Raw genomic sequence first — 26068 nt, forward strand, 5'->3', positions numbered from 1 at the left:
TCCTATCCATCCCATCCTCACAATCCTCACCATCTTCACTGCTTTCATTGAGGTCTTCCTTGCCTCCTACCCAAAATATGACCACTTCATACTTGACCGTGTTCTTTCCAGACTTTTCTCCACTTAACTATCTTCTATATGGCCACCAGAGCAAGGAGTTAACTGAATACGGTTGTCAAAGATAATACAAGGGTGGGGAAACCGGGACACTTTGGGCGGGGGGTATAAACTGAAATAACACTGTTGAAGGTCAATTTGGTAAAATCAATCAAAATCAAAATCACATATATCCTCTGACTTAGTCATTCTATTTCAAGCAATCTGTTCTCCAAGTATACCTGCACTTATTTGTAAAGACAACTGGCCATGGACATTGACTTCAGCATGGTTTGTAATACTAGCAAATGTTAACAATCAACCTAATCTTCCATCAACAGAGAAATGGTATAAAGATCACTGAAGATGAATATAATGCAATATTCTGTACCATTTCAAATTAATAATCTAAGTCTATATGTCTGATATAGAAGGTGAGCCAAGATATATTAAAATATCTGTATATTCATTGGCATATTAAGTGAAACAAAGCGAGATGAAGAACATGGATTTTTGTTTTTAACACAGTGGTTGGTGGTCAGGGAGTAGATCTAGGTTTCTGAAGTAAAATAGAAGGGCACTTATTTTTAAGTATTTACCCACTGTTATTATTTTGATTTTTTACCTTATTAGTAAATTACTATTTGAGGGCCCTGAATAAAGGGAGATTTACACATCTAGCTCTGAGTTTGGTGATAAATTAGTAATGAGTACAGAGAAAACTATGGTCCAGCAGTGAATATTTATAGTTTACATTATGTAACTATGTAAAAATCGACTAATGCTCTAAATAAAAATGACAACTATATTATAAAGCTGGAATAAGAGTAAGTGTGTTTTTGGAAAGGAAAAGCAGAGAGGGGAATAAGCGCCTTAAATCGTTATTTTCTAGAGTAGAGTGTCAATAGCTAACTAAAACTGAAAATCAAGAAACCAAGCAGTACAAATATCTTATTTGGAAATACAGAAACAAATACTGAAAACTACTAAAAGAAACTTGACTGTAGTCTCATTTTGGATGGTGGTACATCAGAATCCCCTGGGAAATTTCTTCACCATGTACATGGGTATGCTGTGTTACAACTGGGAATAGGTAAGGAGTACAGTTCAGTTCAGTCGCTCAGTCGTGTCCGACTCTTTGCGACCCCATGAATCACAGCATACCAGGCCTCCCTGTCTATCACCAACTCCCGGAGTTCACCCAGACTCACATCCATCGAGTCAGTGATGCCATCCAGCCATCTCATCCTCTGTCATCCCCTTCTCCTCCTGCTCCCAATCCCTCCCAGCATCAGAGTCTTTTCCAATAAGTCAACACTTTGCATGAGGTGGCCAAAGTACTGGAGTTTCAGTTTTAGCATCAGTACTTCCAAAGAAATCCCAGGGCTGATCTCCTTCAGAATGGACTGGTTGGATCTCCTCGCAGTCCAAGGGACTCTCAAGAGTCTTCTCCAACACCACACTTCAAAAGCATCAATTCTTCTCACATCCATACATGACCACGGGAAAAACCATAGCCTTGACTAGACGGACCTTTGTTGGCAAAGTAATGTCTCTGCTTTTTAATATGCTATCTAGGTTGATCATAACTTTCCTTCCAAGGAGTAAGCATCTTTTAATTTCATGGCTGCAGTCACCATCTGCAGTGATTTTGGAGCCCAAAAATTAAGTCTGACACTGTTTCCAATGTTTCCCCATCTATTTTCCATGAAGTGATGGGACCAGATGCCATGATCTTAGTTTTCTGAATGTTGAGCTTTAAGCCAACTTTTTCACTCTCCACTTTCACTTTCATCAAGAGGCTTTTTAGTTCCTCTTCACTTTCTGCCATAAGGGTGGTGTCATCTGCATATCTGAGGTTATTGATATTTCTCCTGGCAATCTTGATTCCAGCTTGTGTTTCTTCCAGTCCAGCATTTCTCATGATGTACTCGGCATAGAAGTTAAATAAGCAGGGTGACAATATACAGCCTTGACGTACTCCTTTTCCTGTTTGGAACCAGTCTGTTGTTCCATGTCCAGTTCTAACTGTTGCTTCCTGACCTGCATACAGATTTCTCAAGAGGCAGGTCAGGTGGTCTGGTATTCCCATCTTTTTCAGAATTTTCCACAGTTTATTGTGATCCATACAGTCAAAGGCTTTGGCATAGTCAATAAAGCAGAAATACATGTTTTTCTGGAACTCTCTTGCTTTTTCCAGCAGATGTTGGCAATTTGATCTCTGGTTCCTCTGCCTTTTCTAAAACCAGCTTGAACATCAGGAAGTTCATGGTTCATGTATTGCTGAAGCCTGACTTGGAGAATTTTGAGCATTATTTTACTAGTGTGTGAGATGAGTGCAATTGTGCAGTAGTTTGAGCATTCTTTGGCATTGCCTTTCTTTGGGATTGAAATGAAAACTGACCTTTTCCAGTCCTGTGGCCACTGCTGAGTTCACAGCATCATCTTTCAGGATTTGAAAGAGCTACCTAACCTTAAAATTACGTAATTAGATTAGATTAAATTAGATTACCTAGTCTTGAAATTCTCCCCAGCTATCCTGATTCCTCTTCCCTGACAATACCCTTCAAACCACTGTCCTAAATATTAAAAGCTATCATGCCACACTCCATTTTAAGTCCATCAGTGGCTTTCACCAGCCTTCAAGATTAAATCCAGACTCTTCATTCAGGCTTATCAGGGCCAAATCCATGCCCCTCCTCTCTGCTTCTACTTCTGATTTCTCTTGCTTTTACCTGCCCTAGTCAGCCCCATACTGATTTCAGTTTCTAAGAGATGTTATGTATAAGAGGAAACAGCTAACTTACCATGAGTAGCTTCTGTCTGACACACCATTTCCTCTGTTGGATCTCACTTCTGTTGTAACACAACGTGCTGGGATACCACCTATGCACTCAGGGCTCCCCATCAACATGTCCAACCAGATGCCAAACCTCCACACCACAATCCACATCCACCTGCCTCCCAGACGTCTGGCCCACTGGAGATCTAATAGGTTCTCAAATTTAAACGTCTAAAATGGAAATCCTGATTTGCCCCCTGAAACTTGTTCCTAAGACTTGCCCATCTCAGCAACCACTCAGAACAAATTTTGTTCAATTCAAAATTTGAGGGATCATCCTTGTTCCTCCCTTTCTCTTATTCTGCACATCCAATTCATGGACAGGCTTTTCTGTCTCAACCTTCAAAATGTACCTCAAATTTATTTCTTTCTGTTTCCACCTTCACCAGGCTATCACCGTACTAGACTACTGCAACAGCCTGTTCCCTAGGCTCTGATCTACTTTGTGAATCAGATCATACCACTTACCTGTTCACAACCTTCCAGCAGCTCCCCCTATTGCTCTTTCAAATAAAATCCAAATTCCTTACCTTGGAGTAGCAGAACCTGCACGATACAACCCCTGCTAGTTTCCAATCTCACTCAGCAACAAAGTCACTCAGAACTACCTCCTAGGGGGTCTACCAAGCCTGGCACCAAGAACAGCAGCTTTCCCCTTACGTGTCCTAGGGCAGTAGCTGTTTTCAATAAGACACAAAATCTGATCAAACAGAACTGACACCTGGTCTGTGTCAGGAGGGAACTGGACAGTGTCCTCATCTGACCCACAACAAGGTCTACCAACTGCTCAGGGAGCTTCCATTGTGAGTTCTTCACCATTTAACCTCACAACAGACCACCTGGATCAGATTACAGACTTTTTGCTGCTGCTAAGTCGCTTCAGTTGTGTCCGACTCTGTGCGACCCCACAGATGGCAGCCCACAAGGCTCCCCCGTCCCCGGGATTCTCCAGGCAAGAACACTGGAGTGGGTTGCCATTTCCTTCTCCAATGCATGAAAGTGAAAAGTGAAAGTGAAGTCGCTCGGTCGTGTCCGACTCTAGTGACCCCATGGACTGCAGCCTACCAGGCTCCTCCGTCCATGGGATTTTCAAGGCAAGAGTACTGGAGTGGGGTGCCATTGCTTTCTCTGCAGACTTTCTGAACGGACCACAACTTTGCTGTCTTGTCTCCAGTCCAAGGCTTGTTTTAGAAGCCTTAGGATGGTGACGGGGACCTGCTGTCTTCACAGTTTAGACAGCACACAGTGGCTTCTAAGGACACTGGGAAAGCTGAGTGACCCTGAATGCTACACGTTCAGAAACGTGTCCTAACGAATCTAAAATTATAAAATACAGACAGTGCTTTGCAAATAGCAAGCAATGTCTTCCCTCTAAATAATTAAAACCACTTCTTGAAGAAATGGGTATAATAAAGCCGAATGTCAACAGTGCCTGAGCACTTCCCTATGCCTGGAATTAAAAAGGGATCTCTATTTACTCTTAATTGCTACAACTATATCCCAGATGCAGAGAAGCAGCAAAGTAAGAGGAGAAGACCAATTACTATCTATAAGCTGACAGTCTCAAGGCATGCTCCCTGGGGCATGGGGAACCCCCACTCTGTATATAATCTCGAGTGAGCTTGGCAGGCTCATGGACAGACTCTGAACTCTGTGTTTGCCACTAATTTTTGTGCCACAGGCAAGTTCTCTACTCCTCCAAGCCCCAGTTTCTGTTTATAAATTGAGGCTCTTACCTTTCCTTGCAAGGTTGTTGCAGGGATTTATGAAGATAATGGGATAAAGAGTTTAAGGCCAGCGTGTACCCAGCCTGTGCTAGGGAAGTGATAGCTACTGTTACAATGTCATTACGCTCACTAGCAGCAGTGATCCTGAAGCTGTTACTGACCTCCTGCCGTCCCCTTTCTGGGCCTTTGCCCACTGCTCCACTTGGGCCAGGCTACTCTTCCTCTGGCTGTGCTTCTCTGGGTTGGTCCTGGAAGGGAAGGCCCGCTGGTACCCGGCAGTCCCATTCTGCTCTCCCGGGCCAGACGTGACGGGCAGCACTCCGTTCCTCTCCGCCCGCTGGGGCTGAGCCTGCTGGCCTCTCGGGCCGCTAGGTAAATCCACGAACAAGGCGTCCTCTTCGACTTGTGAGTATGGGGACCTGGCCTTGTTCCTGTCCCGCTTGCCCTCCAGTGGGTCCCTGGAGCGGTACCGGTCTTCCTCCTGCTCCCGCCTCTCGAATCCAAAGGAATCCTCGTGGCTGCGGTGAGGACAATCCCTCGCATGTCCGGGTCCCACACGGCCACACTCTCGACAGGACTCTGTGTGGTTGGCCTGGGGGACCGCCTGCCGCTCCACCTTCTCCGTGTCCCTGCAATGACAACAGCATGTTCAGTCCAGCCCAGACTGGAACCCCTAGCCAAGACTTGCCAAAGAACACACTTTACACTCCAATTACCTCCAGGCCTTTGCATGGGCTCTTCCCTCTGCTTGGAGCCCCTTTCGTGCCTACTCCCTTACGCTGCTGGCCTAACTTCTACTCCTCTGGGATCTGGCTTAAATGTCACCTCCTCCAGGAAGCCACCCTACACACAGTCCCAGTCTATATCAGGATCTTAGCTGACTGCACTGTCAAACTAATCACACTGGACTATAACTGCGTGTTTACTCATCTAGTGCCCAAGTAGACTACGAGTTCCTTCAGGCCTGAGGCCCAGCTGGCCAGTCATCATATGCCCAGAACTTCCACATAATGATGGCACAGAATAGCAGCTCTATAAACTACTGAACAAATAAATGGCCTGTCTGTCTGGGGCAGGTTAGCTTGGATAGAAAGTTCCTGAGTCCAGGGTCTTCCCCGCTGGCATCTAGCATAGCCCAAAATACAATGAGCAGCATAATTAACAGTCCTCCAAGATGTTGAGTGAAGAGTCAGCACGGCAATCTCTCGATATGACCACTTAGCTATCTTGTCAAGGAACTGCTCAAACAGGAATGTAAGAACATGGACATAACAATTTTATGAAGCATCATTAGTCAGATTTCAGAGATAAGGAAACTGAGGCACAGAAAAGATAAATGATTTGCCCAAGACCATCCTGCTGGGAAAAAGAGGCACCAGGGCTTAATTCCAGGCAGAATGCAGAGTCCAAGGACTGGGGCCACCACTCTCTACAGCCTCTCCATCTGTTTGTCTATGATCTGACACACATGCAGACCTGGAAACTATAGAGAAGGGGGTAGCGGTGACAGGTGAGGATGTGCACTGAGGCTAAAGAGCTTCCAGGGCATAGAGAAGAGAGCCTCTTTCATGGCCCATCTCCCACTGGAAGCTGCCTCTCTCCCTACTCCTTGAGTCCAAGTTGTATCTGCATCCTCATTACTTGGTACTGGGGACACAGCAGCAGCTCCATATGCTTAGCAGAATTGAGACTGAGGAGGCAGGGGAACACACTCCAGCCTAGCTCAAAAGGACCAGAAAAATTACCATGGACCCTTGGACAGGCAGCCAGTTGACTTATACTCCTTGGTAAAAAGGTCCTGGCCTTGACGTCCATCATTTCTTGAAATGGCCAAGGCTGAGGGTTCAACAGAAGAATGAACATCAGAGGTGCTGCTGCATTTACATCTCAATGGCCAGACCTCAGGTGTCCTTGCAACAACCTCAGAACTTCAACTACCAATAATCAGCACAGATTCAAGGCAGAATCCATCCAGTCAGGGAGCTGGTTAAAATGTCAATATAAAGTGAAAATACCACCCCTAACACAGGTCTACTTCTTCATGTGTGCTGGCCTGTCAGCCTTAACACAGGTATGGAAGCTGAGAAAAGCAATCTCATATCTCATGTCTGTGCACTACTCCTGTGTGCTGTGTGTGCTCAGTCATGTTTGATGTTCTGTGACCCCATGGACTGTAGACCACCAGGCTCCTCTGTCCATGGAATTTTCTAGGCAAGAATACTGGAGTGGGTTGCTATTTCCACCCCAGATGATCTTCCCAACCCAAAGATTGAACCCACATCTCCTGCAATTGGTAGGCAGATTCTTTAACACTGCACCACTTGGGAAGTCCATGTACTCATTACTTTTCCATGAAAGCCCAAAGCTTTTGGGGGGAAAAAAAAGCTTCTTTGGACTTCCTCTATCCATCACTAGGAGACATCTTTCCCCATCTCCCACCCCTTCTGCTAACACAGTTTGAATTTCACTTGGGGATCATCCTATCCCACTCTCAGTACCTGTAGTTTAGGTCCTGCTGACTCTACCGGTCCCTTTCAACCTGAGGCTCCAAGTCTCAGTGACTGGCTCACAGGCTGACAGGTCACCCAATCCAGGCCATTCAGAGCTAGTTCTGGGACTTTGGTTGGAGCTGGTCTTGAGCTGCTGCAACTACATAGGAAACAGCTATCTGAGAATGAGGCTTCCCAGGTGGTGCTAGTGGTAAAGGGTGCCTGCCAATGCAGGAGATATAAGAGACATGAGTTCGATCCCTGGGTCAGGAAGATCCTGGTGGAAGAGCACGTGGCAAGCCACTCCAGTATTCTTGCCTGGAGAATCCCACAAACAGAGGAGCCTGGAAGGCTACAGTCCACAGGGAAGCAGAGTCAGACACAACCGAAGCGACTTAGGCACACACACATCTGAGAATGAAAGCAGATGGAGAGAAATAGAATCTTAAAGACTTGTCCTGAACTCCTAGATTTAGCCATACCTAAACCAGATATCGGAGAAGGCAATGGCACCCCACTCCAGTACTCTTGCCTGGAAAATCCCATGGATGGAGGAGCCTGGTAGGCTGCAGTCCATGGGGTCGCAAAGAGTCGGACACGACTGAGTGACTTCACTTTCACTTTTCACTTTCATGCATTGGAGAAGGAAATGGCAACCCACTCCAGTGTTCTTGCCTGGAGAATCCCAGGGACGGCAGAGCCTGGTGGGCTGCCGTCTATGGGGTCGCACAGAGTCGGACACGACTGAAGCGACTTAGCAGCAGCAGCAGCAAACCAGATATATCCTTGGACTTTTTGGTTGTACATTAATAAATTGTTTCTCACTTAAGCTAGTCTGAGTTTGGGCTCTGTTACTCACAGTAGAAGGAGTCCTATTACATCATTTTATATTGACATATTTAGATGGTGACTTTTAAGAACCTTTCCATTCCTAAAGTATGGTGGGTCTATAACCTCTAGTAGAAGAAACACGTGAAATATTCAAGGGCCCACACTTTTAAGAAAAAGTAATTTTTTTCTTTTTTGGCTGTGCCATGTGGCTTTGTGGGATCTTAGTTCCCTGACCAGGGATTGAACCCGAGCCTTGAGCAGTAAAGCATGGAGTCCTATCCTTTGGACAGCCAGGGAATTTTCAGAAAAAGTAATTCTTACTGGAAGTTTTTAAAGGGACAACTCTGTTCTACAAAGTACACTTTATAAATTTTAACTTTCTCTTTCTTTTCACACCTTGTCATAAAAGTGAAAGAAATATGCTTTCACTGTGAAAGTGAAACACTGCAAACAAATATGCAGTGAAACAAATATGCACTGAAATGGAAGACACTGATTGAAGGGAAAAGAGGGTTTCTTCAACTGACAGACGAATGCATAAAGATGTGGTACACATACACAATGCAATATTACTCAGCCATTAAAAAGAATGAAATAATGCCATTTGCAATAACATGGATGGACCTAGAGATAATCATACACGTGAAGTAATTCAAAAAGAGAAAGACGAACACCACATGATATCACTTACATGTGGAATCTAAAATATGACACAAATGAATCTGTCTATGAAACAGACCCACAGACACAGAACAGATTTACGGTTGTGGGGGTGGGGAGTGGCAGGAGGGAAGGGTGTGATGGATTGGGAGTTTGGGATTAGCAGATGCAAACTATTACACTATTACATATAGAATGGATAAACAATGAGGTCCTACTGAATAGCATAGGGAATTATATACAGAAACCTCTGATAAACCATAATTGAAAAGATTATGAAAAAGAATATGTATATATATGTGTGTGTATATATATGCATGTATATATATGTGTGTGTGTGTATACATATATAAAACTGAATAACTTTCCTATACAGCAGAAATTAACTCATTGTAAATCAACTATTTCAATAAAATAAATTTTAAATTAAAAAGGAGAGGATTTCTTCAACTTCAGAACCCAGGGGTTATGGATACAATATCTTAGCCCAACCAACTGTAATGAGGATTTTTCTTTCAACCTCCATGTCTTTACTGAGAACCTATACATTCCCACTGAGGCGAGCACTTAGGGATATAGTATAGAAAATAGCCTCTGCTACCAGAGCCAGACAACCCTAAAGCCTGATTTAATCATAGTAACCACATTTAATGCTGTTCTCTTGAGCGATCCCAAATCATGGAGTTTGCCAGTCTTTTCTAACCTTGGAGTTAACTTATAACTATAAATCTTAATCCTTACTGTCTGTGTATATATATGATTGTATACATCCCAACACATGCTAATATGTCCTAAATATAAAGTTAACTGAGAAAGATAAAACTTTTTTCTCAGATAAACTTTTTTCTCAGATTGACACCAGCATTTACTGCAAAACAAACCCTAATAGGGTGCCTAAAAGAATGGGAGTCTGCTTGCCACCCGGCCCTAAGACTTGGGGTTATGAACAACAGCTCCTGTTTCCACAGCTGTTGGGCCTTACCCAAGATAAGATATGTGCCTTTGTATTCAAAATAGTCAGTCTATGGCTACAGGTAAAAAAAGTGAAGGGAATGTTCCCGACTCCCCCACCTTACCTGACTTAAACATTTAACTTACTAAGTTACAGGATTTAAGGCAAAAGTGTTTTTTGGTCTTCTCCCTGTCTCTTTGAATTCCCTGCAATATAACACATGACCTCTCAAATCAGGAGACCTGTCACACAATACATCTGCAGTGCTCAATTTAGCACAGTGGTGGGGAAAGAAGGACGTATCCCTCGGCTGTCAGTGGCCGTGTCATTCAGAGAAGGGGCCATGCACGGCATTGATGTTCAGCTAAGACGACAACAGCCCTTCCTGTGCAGGTCATTACTGCTGATGCGAGTACCTGGTGTCGCTGGCTATTTAAAAACACAAGGAATTCCTGACATTTGTTGATCACTGTGGCCACATGTGTCACTTTCCAAGCATGACTAACCCAGACTGCGTAGGATTAGTGCCAGGCAGACCTGGATTCAACAGCTGGCTCCAGCCCATAGCAGCTGAGTGACCTTGGGCAACTCCCTGACCTCTCTGGTCTCAGGTTCCTTATCTGCAAAATGGGGACAACAACCCCTACCTCCTTGGGTTCTTACGAGGAATAAAGGAGACGATGCACAGAAAGAGCACTGCGCTGGGTCTGGCACCTAAAGTGCGTGTGTTAGTTGCTCAGTCATGTCTGACTCTCTGTGACCCCATGGAATGCATCCTGCCAGGCTCCTCCATCCATGGAACGGCATTCTCCAGGCGGGAATACTGGAGTGGGATGCCATTTCTTCTCCAGGGGATCTTCCTGACCCAGGGATCGAACTCAGATCTCCCACTTTGCAGGCAGATTCTTTACTGTCTGAGCCACCAGGGAAGCCATCATCAAATATAAATGTACTAGCTTCCAACATCTTTTCCTTCCTTGCCCCCATTTTTTCAAAGCAGCAATGTACCCAACAAAAAACTCACATTTCCTAACCTCCCTTGGAGCTGGGGATGATCATATAACATAAATCTGGCCAATAAGATGTATGCAGAAATTGTTGGATGGGTCTCCCAGGAAAGCCTTTAAAAGAAAGAACACTTACCTGGCTTGACTAACCTTTCCCTTATTCCCGCCTAGAACTTAGACTGGAATGCAAGGTGACAAAAATGCAGATGAAAGCCACCTATCAAAACCTGGGTAGAAAGTGAGAAAGAGCCCAGGTCCCTGACAGCATCATGGAGCTACTATATGAGTCAGAACTAACTAACTGTGCATTCCTGTTAGTGAGAAAACTAAAACCCAATTTGATTACATGGCTCTAAGTTGAGTTGTTCTATCACAGGCAACCAAACATAATCCCTGATACAAGGGGCTGAGCCCTGCCCCGGCCATTTTCAGCACGTGACAGCAACATTTTATGTCTGCTTAGAGAAAATCCTTGCTTTCCCCTGCAAGTGGGAAGAGCACAAATCTCAGGCTGAGGATACTTCTATCTTATTCCTGTCCTTCACAAGAACTCAGAAGTTAACAGATCATACCAAGCAGTTGACACTATTATTTTATTCTGCTTCCAAACCCTTTATTTCACCAGGAAATAAGGAATAATATTTACTTCTTTCTTAATGTTACACAGATACTTCACACACACTGGAAATCTCATGTGAAGACCTGAGCAAGAAAAGGAACCACACACAGCTTGTAGGGACTTAGCTGGACTTCAGTCCTGTTGGCAGACACAGCCCATCTGTCACAGTCCCACTGGAGGATCCCTCCCTGCTCACCATACCTAAATGACCAAACTAACAGCCCAGGAACAAGGGTCAGGCCACTGACATCCTTGGAGTGTTTGTCTCAACATCAGGTGGCAGATGTTCCTGTCCAGCTACTGAATAGCACAGGGAACTCTGCTCAGTGTTATGTGGCAGCCTGGATGGGAGGGAGTTTGGGGAGAATGGATTCGTGTATATGTATGGCTGAGTCCCTGCACTGTTCACCTGAAATTATCACAACAATGTTAATCAGCTCTACCCAATACAAAATAAAAAAGTTTAAAGTTTGGGGAAAAAAAAATTCTGTCCTGGAAAACCAGCTCAGCCAGTGTCAACAGATGCCAAGTCCTGAGCACTGACCCCAAAGCTCAGGAGGACAGTGGGCTCAAAAGCTGAAACCCACCCTGTGCAGTCCACAGCCTTGTATAAAAGGCTGAAGCAAATGGGTCCAGAGTCTCTAGGTAGCCCACAGGCAGGCTGGCTCACTTGAATTAGTTCCTAAATTTGATGACAGAAACGTCTGGAGAAAAATGGAGACAGAAGTTGGTTTCTTCTTTTCCCAGACTTAACTAGGGCAGTTCCCCTGGGATGGGAGAAGATAGCTGGCTACCTTTCAGGCTCTGCCGTAAATAAACAATAGGTGGGTCTGTCCTCCCCCAGAGAAGAGTGAGGCTGAAGGACAAATGAAACACCACACTGCCAAGCTCAGGCCGTCACTCCTCTCAGCAGTGGCGACTGGCAAAGTCCCTCGTGAAGTTTTAAGGACCTGACAAACCAGACAAAGGAGAAAGGAAAGATGTACAATGGCCGCCAGCTCTCCTCACTTTGTTCACTCCTGCCTGGAGAATCCTTTCCTCTTCCTCTACCTGGGTGAGTAACGCTCAATTACCACAGCCCGACCTGAGCCAGTCTGGAGTTCTGGCACGCACCGAGCTCACTCACTTTCAGTCTGTCTATGGCAGTTCCAGTCTGGGTCACTCATTTTTTGTGGCCAATGTTTGGCTGTTTTATGCTGGGTCCTACTGTGTGCCAGGAACCCAGCACAGACCATCTCTAACCCCTAGAGCAATCTTGCAAGGTCAGGACTGTCAAGCCCAGAGAGGCTGAGGGCACTCACATGAGCACCAGCTTACTGAAAATATATTGTCTCTACTGAAGGATAGGGATTATGGGGAGCACTTACTAATTGTAAAACCCTGAGCTAAAGGACTTTAAATATTATCTCTTATCATCACACCAAGCTAGAAATATTATTCTTTTATTATAGGTAATGAACACGAAGCTCAGAGTGGTAAAGCAACTTGCCCTGATCATGCAACCAGTGACATGAAAGTTGCTCAGTTGTGTCCGACTCTTTGTGACCCCATGGACTGTAGCCTGCCAGGTTCCTCTGTCCATGGAATTCTCCAGGCAAGAATACTGGAATGGATAGCCGTTCCCTTCTCCAGGGGATCTCCCCAACCCAAAGATTGAACCCGGTCTCGCACATTGCAGGTGGATTCTTTACTGTCTGAGCCACCAGGGAAGCTCAACCAGTGAAATAAGCAGGACTCAAATTCCATCTGATCCAACTCCTTAGCCCTGTACTGGGGTTGAAAGCATGTCTATAAGTTACTTCTGTCAAGGGTCCAAGGAGCTTGTCCAACCTCAGGCATTGTTCTGTCACACTTTAACCAAAGTGGTCAGGGTCTGAAAGGCCAAAGATTCCATTCTCTGAATAGAGTGGAGAGAGCCAGAAACGTGTGGGCCACTTTGAGCAGACTGAATCCCCACAACCAGTCCCACAACAGTGCTCAGCCTGCTCTCAGACACCCCAAATCCCTATTTGAACATCTCTCAGGGAGAAGTTTCATTCATCGACCTAACCACTCACCAGTCCAGCCAGCCAAACATCCATGCACCGTCCTTTAACTGACTATGTGCCAGGCACCATTCTCACTTCTAAGGAACTTACAGTCTAGCGGGGGTGACAAAGAGAAAGCAGGCCAACATAACTTTAGCATGAAAGTTCTCTGCATGAGGAACGACACAGTGCTATAAGCAGAAGCATCTAACATACTGAGAGTCAAAGAAGAAAGAAATACAAGTAAGCTAGGCCCTGAAGGATGTGCTGAGTGGTCCTAGTAAGGGTGAGGGCCAGGGGAGCAGGTGGGCAAGGCCTAGAGGACTTACAGGGAACAGACCCAGCCAGGGATCAAAAGCCATACTAAAGAGATTGGATTTTATTCTAACAGTGACTGGACTATAAGCTCTCTCAGTTCCATGAGAGGTCTATAGTAACACTGAGACCACATAGCTTTGTAGAGACCAGAGAGGTTGGGAAGCTGAAAACAAAGAGGTCAGATGCCTTCCGATAGGCCCTCCTATCTGAGCTGCTTGTCAGTTCTGTGAACTGTAACAATAAGCTGCCCTCCTTGCTTAGTACTTTAGTTTCTTGGAGAGGACAAGACATCCTTAGATAAGAGGGGGAAATAAGGCAGTTCAACAGAGGAACTTGGAAGACAGATTTTAAGGAGGCTGTAGAGAATTAAAAAAAAGAATCCAAAATCTGGCAAGTGGAAGAACATGGAAATAAGGGAGAAGAAATCATGGACAGAAGGAGGGAGAGGGTGGGCTCTGGCCATAGTGCTCAGCGTCCCTGACGGAGAAGGGGTGGGGGCTCAAGAATGCTTGTCCATCAAGAGACCCTGAAGCCTGTAGGGAACAAGAGGACAACGGAAGGAAGCACAGCAAGGGTGCTCAGCTCCCTCTGGGGTTAGAGGAACAATGTAGGAAGATGCTGGAGGAGGAGACAGTGAGGGGCAGGCTGAGGGACGGTCCTGCAGGAAGCCTGCGTTGCTGAACCACAGCTCACACTGCTAAGGGATGGGCACATCCTGGAGAGGAGGAGAGTATGATGTGCCCACGGGAGATTCATCGTCGTGTAATTCAGAGAATTAACAATGAAACTGGACGGGTGCAAAAAAAGAATGATGCTGTTAAAACCTATGGGAGCTAGCATAATGGATATGGAGTATCAGCTATGTCTTAGGCAACATGCGAAGTAAGCACTTTACACATTCATTTCATTTTTATAAAAATTTGATGAGCTAGAAAAATCTGTTTAAAAAGCATACCTAAATTGCACAAGTGACGCAGCTAGAAAGTAGCAGCAGAGCTGCGTTTAAACTCTGGCTTGTCCGACTTCAGAGACTAAACCCTAGGAGGAGACAGTACCTAAGGCAAAAGAAATCGATATAGTAGGAAGTGGCTTGGATACTGGTTGCTTGCACATCATTTATCACATCCCATCAAGTCATTTCCCCTTCCTCTGTCCACAGCCCTAACGTCGCTTAGGAATGCACTCCTACCTCACTCTCAGTCCCTATAGTCAGGTTCTAGAAGTGAAGCATGTATCTCAGGCCTGTGTCAGTCAGCACGTGCACTCCCAGGCCATGGTAGGTGACTTGGGGAATCACTGTGACCTAAGCCGGTCTGATCAGAAGAGATCTCAGAGCTTTTGGGTAAGACTCCGGTTCTTTCCTACTGGACTTAACTCAAATGACCTAAGTCTGGGGCTACTGCAGCTATCTAGCCACCAGACCCCAGATCTGCCAGGGACTGCTACACGGAGTTCAGGAATGAATCCAGCCCAGTGGGGAGAGAGATGATGTGCAACGATACTGTCTGAGCCTTGACCACAGCTGTTTTCTAAAGCTGTAGTTATCCTGAACTTTTCAGTGCCGTGGATCAATAAACTCCTCCCCTTTTAAGATAAATTTGCATTTTGTTACCTGTAATAAGAAGCCCTACCATACCACATTCATAAAGAAAGAATCTGCCTATGTGAATAAGAATAGAACCATTTGGGTGAGAATCAAGGAGGGAAAGAAGGAAAAGCTACTGTTGGAACCGCCCACGGAACAGAGCTGGAGGTTTCCAGAGCAGATCACCAACGTGGAGGAGAGGCAAGATGTAGTCTTACATGATGAATACGTCTCACTAACTAAATGTTTGAACATCTTATTCAGAAAAATAGAACATTTAATAAGTCTGAATTCCCTTGGCTGACAGTTTCATCTCTCAGAAAATTAAGAGGAAATGCTACTCTGGTTTTACTGAGTCAGAAGGTAGAACAAGTTTTGTTTATGTTTCTTTAAACAGGGAAGAAACCTTGGGCAAAGATGACCATGGGATTTCAAGAGTTTATTATGAGCATAGCAAGAACACATTTTAAAAGTTCAGAAAAAAGCCAGAGATAATAAAATGGCCTGAGATCTGTAAGGCAGCCCAGTGGAGAAGGGAAGGAGCCTCTCTGAAAGCAAAATCTGAGAGTTAATTACAAAATCCTCTTGTAGGAAAAAGTAAAAAAAAAAAAAAAAAACAAAAAACCCTAACCTTAGCTAGCAAATTCATCCTAAACAGTTCAGGCAGACATCACTTATCAATCACAGCACATTTTCCTCATTCTCAAGTTATCTTTGAGTGCCCAAGTGCCCAAGTCAGGCACAAGACAACTGGGCAAAGCTGGGCCACAAGAATGAACCTGTCTGACATTGCTGGTGGAAACAAACCAGTGTAACAGCACAGGAAGCATTCAGAGCTCCCATTATGAGAAATGCATCAAGCACAAACCCAGTGGAATGGGCCCACGGGAATGACTGCAAGCGGTAAAGTCTAGAAAGAACGGAGATTTGTTTACTTAAAGCAAAGCAAAATAAAACAAAACTTTCTATTTTCTAAGAATTAAAATAAAGGAGGGGAGAACTTAAAAAAAATAATAATAATAAGAGATATCGCTGCTTGGGAAGATGACCACACTACAAATAAAGTTGAATTCTTCAACTTCTGAATTTATTTCCATATCTTCATCAAGGTGAGTGACCTCACCATGAATAAGAGAACAACCTTGGTTCAGAGAGATCAAGAGACCAAGATGGCAAGGAAGATGGGAAAAGTCCAGCTGTCAGAACCCCAGGGCCCGAAGGGAACTCAAAGATGGGCTCTAGAAACCTTTCAGACCATCTCTGAGGAATCCAAGAGAACACAGAAAATGCCAGAATGTTACAGACTGACAAACAGTATCCTGACTTTGAAAAGAGGGGGAAAGCAGATTCTCTTAAATAACACAACTGAGAGCCTACAACCAACCCCTGCAAGAGGCCAAGCAGCAGTCCCAACTGGGCCGATTTTAACATGTGGAGGAAAGGAAGCATCGAAGAAAAGCAAGGAACTCACTAGGAAATGCAGAGAATAGGTACCAGCAATTCACTGCAGAGGAATACAAGTGACCAATAAATATAAAAGATCCCCACCACCATGAAAACACACATTAAAATAAACAGATACCACTTACCTACACAGCAGCTCAGCAAAAGCGAAAGACTGATAATATCAACGGTTGGCAAAGATGTGGAGAAATGAGCACTCTCACTAGTGGAACATATTAATACAACTTACTTTAAAGGACAGTTTGGCCGTATTGGTTACAATTTAAGAGTCACTGTATATTGACCCAACAATCTGAAAGCCTCACACGTGCAGAGGCTTGTACAAAGCTTTTCATTATACAACTGTGCTGAAAAAGGGAGCACAAAATGAACTACCCAACATGGGGCACATGCTTAACTACACTATGGTACATTAACATTATGAAATACCATACAACAGTCACAAATAAAGTCAGCCCATATACACTCATACAGAACGACTTTCAAGATCAATATTATTCATGCTACTAAAAAAGCACAAAAAACCCTCTATATTTCTACAAGAGCATATATGCACATAAATGAACAGAAAATAGTTTAAAGAGATCCCTGGTAACCTGGTAACAGAGGTAACACTGGGAAGGTGACTAAGGATATTTTTCTTATTGCGTGTGTGTCGCATGGAGGAAGACTTCCCTGGTGGTCCAGTGGCTGAAACTCCACATTCCCAATGCAGGCGACCCAGGTTTGAGGCAACTAGGGATTCACATGCAGCAACTAAAGATTCCACGCGCCGCAACTAAGACTCAGCACAATCCAAATAAATAGTTTTTGATGAACAACAAAGACAAGGGAACAGTGAGCTTCCGGGACCAGACTGTGCACTAGGAGTAAGTCGTGTCGAACCTGCCCATTGCCTTCTCCTGGGGTGAAGGTGGAAGTGCCACTGTCACTGAGCAGACTGCCTGCAGGCTAATGGCACAGACTTTCGATTCATTATCGTGCACACAACAGAAGAATTCAGGCTGGATGACTCTGCTAGGAAGAGAGGCAAACCTGACTGAATGCCTATAGGCAAGAGCCACTGATGCAGGGCCCATGGGATAACTGCCAGGACAGTCTTTGTTCTTGTCCTTCCAACATATTCATTCATTCTTTCAGTTTCTCACTTACTCACTCGATACATATTTGAGAGCTTACTATGTGTCAGGTGTGCAGAAGATTCAAAGACGATAGCCCCTTGAAGCCTAGGATACTGAAAAGTAGACAGAAAAAACCCGGCACAACAAACGCTCAACTTAGGCGCTACGGAAATTCCAAGAGCAGAACCTAACCCCTACCTTGCCTCTTGAGGGAGGCTACTAATTATATCAAAGATCTGTTAGTCTCAGGAAAGAGAATATGAAGCTAGGGAGTACCACTAATACCCCAAATCGCAAAAAATTGAGTTGGAAAGGTGGACAAAATAAAACCACTCATTTGCAATCACTGAGAATCCGGTCTTCAGGTTGCTGGAGGACACTACTCTTACAAGGCCTAAGAGACCTTTGTCAAAGAGGCCTCCAAACAGAGCAAGATGTCCAGCGAAGAAGGGGGTTCATGTCAGGTGAGGACTGGCTAAAGGCACCCCGACTTTTCCAGGGCTACCCAACCTTCTCCAAGCAACTGACCACTCATGTTCCTTGTCTGCGTGCTCTCAGGGAATCACCCACAGTCAACAGACTCAAGAGCCTCCAGATCCCTGATGGTACCCTGGTTGGCCCACTTGAGAGAAGAGGCAGCTGAAAGACAGTGCCCACATCAGCTCCCAACAGCAAGGTGGTGGGCCATCGGTGACACATTTCCAGTTTCAAGATCTTTCCTGTTTGTCCTCTCCCTCCTCCGCAGACGTTGCCCCAAGGTTGTCCTTTCAGCCACACACAAGAGGAGAAAGACTGAGAAACACACGACCAGGTTCCAAGGCCGGGCATCCCAGCCTTTTCGGTCATTTCACCCTTCCAGTCCTTCCCATTTCTCTGCTTAATGAGGCCAGTGGCCTCGATAATTCCCAGGGGACCTCTCAGCTCTGCCGGCAGTATGTGTTGGCTTTGTAAGCATTCTCCTCCAGGAAGAAGTCACCATTTAAAATTCCAAGAGAGGGCAATGCTTAACAGGAGTGAGTGGACGGTGGAATCTGGGTCCCCCTCCCACACAGGCAGCGCTCTGGCAGGGACCCTCCACGGGGACTGACCTCTTCAGTGACGATCGAGACAGCACCTGCGCAGCCTGGTTCATGGCCCGGACCCAAGCATTCATGTCCTCCTGGGTGTCGGCGCTGAAGTAGTAGGTCCTCATGCCGGACTGCTCGGCCTGAGAGCTATTATAGATGAGAGCCCGCATCCCGGTGTGCACAGCCTGGAGACAGAAGACGGAGACCCAGGTCAGAGAGGTTAGTGTGCGTTTCATTTCCAGGAGCAAAAACCAAGAGATGCCCCAGGCCAGTTCTCCCCACTTCCAGACTGAAAGCCCACGCACCACCCAGCTGATTTCCACAGATGGAAAAAAAAGGCTGGGTTCCCGTTCCTTGACACAGACAGGCCCAGCAACAGCTGTGTCTGCTCCCCACAGCGAAAGCCCTGCAGCTGTACCTGTTTCCTGCTTATCTTACTCCCACTTATGGAAGGGTACACAGTCAATTCAAGGCTTATGTGAGAAAGATTTTTAAAATTAAAAAAACAACAACAACAACAACAACAAAACACCTCATTCCAAAGCAGCAGACTCTTGGGAATCCCTGTCTCAGTTCTTCTGAAGCACCTGATGACTGGAATTGATTCAAAACAGCTGCTCAATAGCAGATAGCTTGGTGCAGATATTCACTGCGCTTCCCTGCTTGGCATGAAATGTGATATGTGCCCATCAAGGAAGCTGCTCTTCTGGCTCTCCAAAGAGGTACTACAAAGTCTGACCAAGCAGTCTAACACCTGACTGAGGACGCTGGCATACCTACTATGTGTCAGGAAGCCTCCAGGTGCTCTCATATGTTCTATAGGTACCAGGAACGACCCCTGAAAAGCAACTGGGATGGACCATGAAGAGGTAACACCAGTTTTCCCCTTTGGGCTCTGATAAGCAGGGTCTTTTAAATTTGCAAGGAAAAAGCTCACCAAATCCACAGACCAAGATGATGCGGAAAGAGAAAGATTTACGGAGTGCCTTCTATGTATCTTCTGGGTACCTCCGTGCCTTTATCTCATTTTAATCCCAATAGCCTTGAAATGTAGGAACATTCAGAATCCCTTTTATAGATATGGCAAGTAAAGCTCTGAGAAGTGACTTTCCTGGATTTCCAAGCCTAGTCACAGATTCTCACAGCACTTATTACACTCTTGTTTATCATCTCTCTCTTCCTTGCAGAATATAAACTTGATGAGAGCAGGGATTCTGTCTATTTTGTTCACTACTGTATCCCCAGGAACAGTGCCTGGCACACAGTAGGTGCCCAATAAATATTTTTTTGATTGACTGAAAAGCTGGAGCCAGGATTCTAGACACTCACCTAGGAATGTCTATCCAGACATTCCAGACATGTCTCCCAGGGTCTATCCAGAAATGAGTCTGATATAGCTCGCTGATCTAATAACCCAGATCTACAATGACAGGCAGATACCATGCAAGGATCAGTCAGAGAAAGCAAAATGAGAGAAGTGGAAACATGTCTAGAAAATGACATGTTTCTGAGATCACCAGTGGTCATGGATGAAACCTCAGACATGAACTATAAGCATTCACTTCTCCTCTCACACTAACAACCATGTCCAAAAATGATATTAAATATAAGTCTGCTTGTGACACTCACAGATCTGAATCCATCCACCCAGTGCCAAGGGAGTCCAGGCAAACCTGGCTTGCAACTAAGGGTTCCTACAGTGGCCAGAGCAAATCTGATTTCCTTTCTTGCATGATAAGGACTCACTCACTGTTGTAGGAAGGATCCCTCCTTTTCAGCAAGGTGGAGATGTGGCAATAAGAAGAGAACTAGAAGGGGCTTATGCATGTTTTACCGTGAACTGGCAGAAATTCTTAGAAAAGCTCCCTTGGACAATGACCCATAAGATCTTTGACACCCGCTTCCCAGACTTTCTGCCCAGCCACAGGGGGTTCTGGGGCAGGTATCCACTTGAGTAAGTTAGTGGGATTCATTGAACTATCACTGACTTACAGAGGACTAAACATGAGACACAAGCTGAACCAACCTTAACTTGGGAAGCATAAGGAGTGTCACTGACCACAACTCCTACACAAATGCAGCTCCATGTGATCTGTTTAAAGAACACGACCAGCCCCGTCTACCCTGGCAAAACTAGCTGATGGCTAGTTTCCCTGGAGAAAGCTCTGGATGGGTAATCAACCATTTATGGGGCAGTGATGCCAGAGCTGTGGATGTTCAAACAGAAGTACCAAACCCGCCCAGAGGACTTAGGGGAGGCTTCCTGGAGAAGGTAGGCCCTGAACAGACGCCTAAAAGACAAGTAAGAGTTCAGAAAGGGCATTCGAGGTTGTGACTGAAGCTCAAGCAAAGGCCTATGGGCAAGAAATGGAGGAAAGGCATATGAAGAAGGTGTGCTAAAACGTGGCTGGAGAGATAAGCCAGACCTTCTAAACCAAAACTGGGCTCTATCCTGAAGGCAATGGGCAGCCACAGAAGGGTATATGGTGGGAGCATTCTTGAACAGACGTGTAACTGAGGAACAGTGTGGAGGACGGGCTGAAGGCTACAGAGGAGCTCGAGGGCTGAAGCAATGATGGCCAACACTCACTGAGTGCTCACTACGTGCCAGGCATCATTCCGGTGCCTAGTAAGTTAGTTACCACGGGGTGGGGGGTGATGGCAGGCATCATTCCAGTGCCTAGTAAGTTAGTTACCACGGGGTGGGGGGTGATGGCAGGCCAGACGGAATAGTGACAGTGGTAGGGGAGAGATGGATCTCAGAGATAGAGAAAGCACAACATTGAAAGGGGAAAAGAGAGCAGCTCCTTCCTGTTCTTTTCTTATCCTGTTAATCCCTAGGCTTGTGCAGACAAAGGCAAGGACTGTGTCTTTTCACTGCTGTATCCCTAGCATCTATATCCTGCCAAGTAGAACAACAGAGCACAACAGAAGTTTGCTGAGTATACATAAGTAAAACACCATGACTTTTGGCTGGCCTTCAGCCAGAATCTAAAGCAGAGAATCTTAACCTTTTTTCTGGCATCTTTTTGATGACTTGGTGAATTCTATGAACTCTTCCTAGAAGGTGTTTTAGTGCACAAATAAGATAAAGGAAATACACTATATTAAAATATAGTTACCAAAATATTTTTAAATGTTGCAATATAGTGATACAGGTGCTTCCTTAATAATGTACCACATAACAAGTCTAGTAGCACATGTAATAATTATTGTAATTTCGAAGTGGTGAAGAGCATAAACAGTATTTCGAGATATCTGCAACAACTATAAGGTGATATGAAAACATCTCTGGTTTCTATTGGTGATCAAAGGCATGGGTGCTGTCAATACCGACTGTTGTCTGCTTTCTCAATCAAAGGAGATGTTACGCATTAAAATAGGAAAGACATGATTTACCCATGAAGAAGTTTAAAAAAGAAAGATGTTATTTACCTACTGACACTTACGGGTCTGTGGGCCTCAGACCTTAGTCTTGAGGGAAGGAGAACAGCTCAAAGGGAAGCAGTAAAGACGCTTTCCCCCACTGGCTGCGTGGGGATGGTTTTTGCCCCAGACCCTGGATCTGAGGGGCCAAGCTTGCTCAGAGGTGACCAGCAGGCCAAGGGAGGCTGTGCCTCCAGTAGGCACTCTGCGGGGAGATGCCCCAGATGAGCCAGCAGGGCACGAGGCCTGCTGGTGGGGGGAGGGGGAGGTGGGGGAGCAATGGCACCTAAAGGCCACGGAGAGTCCTGCTGGCTCGTCCCGCAGACCCAGCGGTGCGGATAGCCTTGCTGGCTCATCCCGCAGACCCAGCGGAGCCGCAGGGTGCATCCAGCTCAATGCCTGGGGCTGCCAGGCTAGGAGTGCAGTTAGAGAAGACAAACGAGAGAGGAACACATAACCCTCTAGGGTCTGCCTATCTGCCACTGCAGATGCTCTGAACAATCTCAGGCAGGGTGTCCTAGCAACAGTCAGAGAACTGCAGTTCTGGAAACTGAGAAATGACATCAGAGGCAAGCATAGGCCCAGGACATAAAACACTGCACACTCCTCGGTAGCCCACGAACGTGGACTCTGAGCTGCCCCAGGCCCACCCTGAAAGAATGACACTGCAACCCAAAGAGAAGGGACCTCTTCCACACTCCGGAAACCAGTCCTCTCTGGAGAACCAGCTGAACATCACCAGTGCTGCTGGTAGTGGCTTTTCTTTCCTCTCAGACCCTGAAGACCCCAATCAGCCCCAAAAATGGGCATGCCTTCTGTCTCCCAGACAAAATATTTAGGGAACACACTCGGTGAAGTCTTATTTCTTTTAAAAAGGACAGAATGTGACAGCACATAAAAGATGTTTTCCTCAAATCTATTTTTCACACCTCCCAATGAAGTGTTAAGATGAAATATATATAGTTATTATAATCTGTTACTTTGAAGATATTCCAAATGCCCCCCCGCCCCAAATCATATATAACAGCGTCATCCCAATTGTTTGCTCAGTAGCAACACTCAATCCTAGAAAGGAAGGTTTTCTAAGGAAGGCGTTCGGCTGCAAAAGACTAGTCTGAAACCCAGGGAACAAAATGTTTTCAGAGCCAACAATGAGCAGGAGAGGCTCTGAACTATTTAATAGATCACTAGTACTAAAATAACAATCACCATTCATTGAAACCATCTCCTGCCTCCTGCAATGGGTGTGCAGATGACCAGAGTAAGACGTGGGAGAAAAGCAGAGAGGAAGAGAGAAAAATCGTCTTCCCTCCCTCCACTGCACGTGAAAGGGCACAGAGCCCAGGGCGGAGGTCTGCCTCCATTGTCTTCCAGCTCTGGGACTGTGGTAAGCTTCTTCAGCTCCCCAATCCTCATTCTCCTAATCTATAAAACGAAGCTAATCATACTAACCCCCCAGGCTCCCCACAAGCATCAAATGAGGTAATGCGGATAACAGTAGTTCTCAGTCACAAAAGGTTTTACAGGAATAAGGCGATACCACAGCATGCAATGAAGCAAAGGAGGATCCAGGATCTTCAACCCACAGCAACTCTGGAGACACTGGGGATAGCGACAGTGGTTAAGAAAGCAGGAGACCCTGTCGCAGAAATACAGCAGTGACAGGAAAAGAGAGGTCTAAATACTTAAGCAAGGCTGAGGGACTCAAAAGCTCTGACACAAATGAAAGCACCTGTGATGGGATATTATTCTTGCTTAAAGAATTTATAATTTTATTAACATGAGTCTGAAACACTCAACTTCTTAATTTCTTTCCCCTCCCAGTCCCAACAAAAACAACTGCTTCTGTGAAGCCATTTCTGGGAACACAATGCATCTTAGGGGCTTTCCAGGTGGCGCAATGGTAAAGAAGCCACCTACCAAAGCAGGAGATGCAGGTTCAACCCCTAGGTCAGGAAGATCCCCTGGAGAGAAATGGCAACCCACTCCAGTATTCTTACCTGGAAAGTCCCATGGACAGAGGAGCCTGGCAGGCTACAGCCCATGGGCTAACAAACGAGTTGGACGCGATTCAGTGACTAAACAACAACAACATTTCCTAGGATGGCACTGCTGCGCTAAAGGAGAGGGACAGTACCTTAAAGGAATACTTGCGACTTATACGATCCTCAGGGGCCACCGGTGAGATCACGTAGCTGGGCAGAGGGATGCTCCCAAGGACCACTTCTTCTCGGCTGTCTTTGAATGGAAGAACACATCAGGATAACCTCCTGTGGCACCCTCCTTAGGATGGCCCATCCCACAACCCTAGTTCAGTGCTTCTTCTCTCTCCCAGGATGACTGCGATCATGGGTGATCCATTCAGGTGCTCTGGGGACCACTGTGCTGGTGCTGGGACTACATGGGTGAGTCAGACAGTGCCCTGTCCCTGAGGATGGGGGCACACAGGTAAACACGCTCAGTCCCACCTGCTAACTCCTGAAATACAGCGCATACCACGCACTGTGGGAAAAGAGCCCAGAGCGGCACACAGCCTGGGGAAGGGAAGAAGGCTTCGGAAGGTGCTATTTAAAGTTCTGTGAAGGGTGGGGAAGGGATTCTGGGTGGTACACTCCTCATGGGCAAAGTTAGAGCCGGTGGGAAATATCATACTTTCTACATCTATTCTCTTCCTCCCCCAAACCATCTTTGTTACCAGAGGTAACTTCCTAATGACAAGCTGGTCCCTCTGCTCTCCCACACAAGGTACTTGCTGACTGTTCACTGGATACAGAAGGAAACCTGACTTCCTCTGTCTGGAGTCACAGCCCTTTTGCATTTTGGCCCTTAGCCATCTCCTGAGCCTTATCCCCTAGTGTGTGCTGCATGCAAGACTCGCTCTAGCCTTGAAGGCCTATCATTCCACCTTCCTCTGCTTCTAGAACTTAAGTCAAGCTGCTTCTTCTGCGTGAATGCCCATCTTCCCCCAAACATGGGCAAAGCTCTACCCATCCTAAAAAGCTCAACTCATACCCTATCTCTTCTAAGGAGCCTGCCCAAGTTATCTACGATGGAATTAACTTCTTGCTTCCCTTGCACTGCTTAAGCACTTTGGATGCCTTCCAAAGCACCTGTCACAGCCTAGTCTTGTCGTATAATTAGGCTATCTCTTCCTCCATATTTTGAGCCTTACTTTCCTCTCACCTTTTCACAGCCCTTAACTCTATGTACTAGGGCTTCACAAATATTCATACGGCCAATTTTATTCACCAGCTGCCCATCCAGTAACAGGGCATAAATCCAGATAATAGGTTACAAAATACAATGCTTCACCTATACTTCTTTTCCCTCCAGATTGCATCAAAGGTGTGCCTATGCCCCAAGTGGGGCAGAAGTTGGAAAAACTCCAGATCTTAAGACCCTAATAGAAGGCAAACCAGATTCTATTATTTTTAGCTCGACAAATGGCACTTCCGGTGCTGGGACTGATAAAAATGAAGTCACCAACCATCCACATATGTAAAAGTGAACACTTTGGCAGGTTAACAGGTTATTAATTAGCTCGGGCCACTGGTCCAAACACTGGATTTGAGAAGACCAACTTTTGTATCCTCTCACCACCCCCTCGGGCACAAAGAGCCCTGGGTGGCCTGAACCTCAGCTCACCTTTATAGTAAAACAAGCAATAATCAGCAAGCACAAACCACCTCCTTTTCCACAGCCTCATCCCGGAACTGTCCTGCAAAGCAAAGAAAACTAATCAGGGCAATATCTGAGCATACTGCTCCCCCTCCTTAGTTATGTACAACCTGATTCTGGAACCAAGATTTGCCCATATTCACGCTTTCTTTCCATAAA

The 26068-nt window shown here is 45.6% G+C and overlaps 1 protein-coding gene across 9 annotated transcripts in view; it reads right to left on the reverse strand.

The window, feature by feature from the left end:
- Positions 1-26068, reverse strand: part of PLEKHA7 (pleckstrin homology domain containing A7) — a 231841-nt gene that overhangs the window by 45968 nt on the left and 159805 nt on the right. For all 9 annotated transcript variants that reach the window (XM_070384038.1, XM_070384037.1, XM_070384035.1 and 6 more), the window contains 4 exons: positions 25877-25949; positions 24369-24469; positions 18827-18990; positions 4827-5294 (listed from right to left, as the gene is read on the reverse strand). In XM_070384038.1, coding sequence (XP_070240139.1) covers positions 4827-5294; positions 18827-18990; positions 24369-24469; positions 25877-25949 — 806 coding nt within the window. The remainder of the gene's footprint in view (positions 1-4826; positions 5295-18826; positions 18991-24368; positions 24470-25876; positions 25950-26068) is intronic.

Source organism: Bos mutus, chromosome 15 (assembly GCF_027580195.1).
Source record: "Bos mutus isolate GX-2022 chromosome 15, NWIPB_WYAK_1.1, whole genome shotgun sequence".
Lineage (NCBI taxonomy): Eukaryota > Metazoa > Chordata > Mammalia > Artiodactyla > Bovidae > Bos > Bos mutus.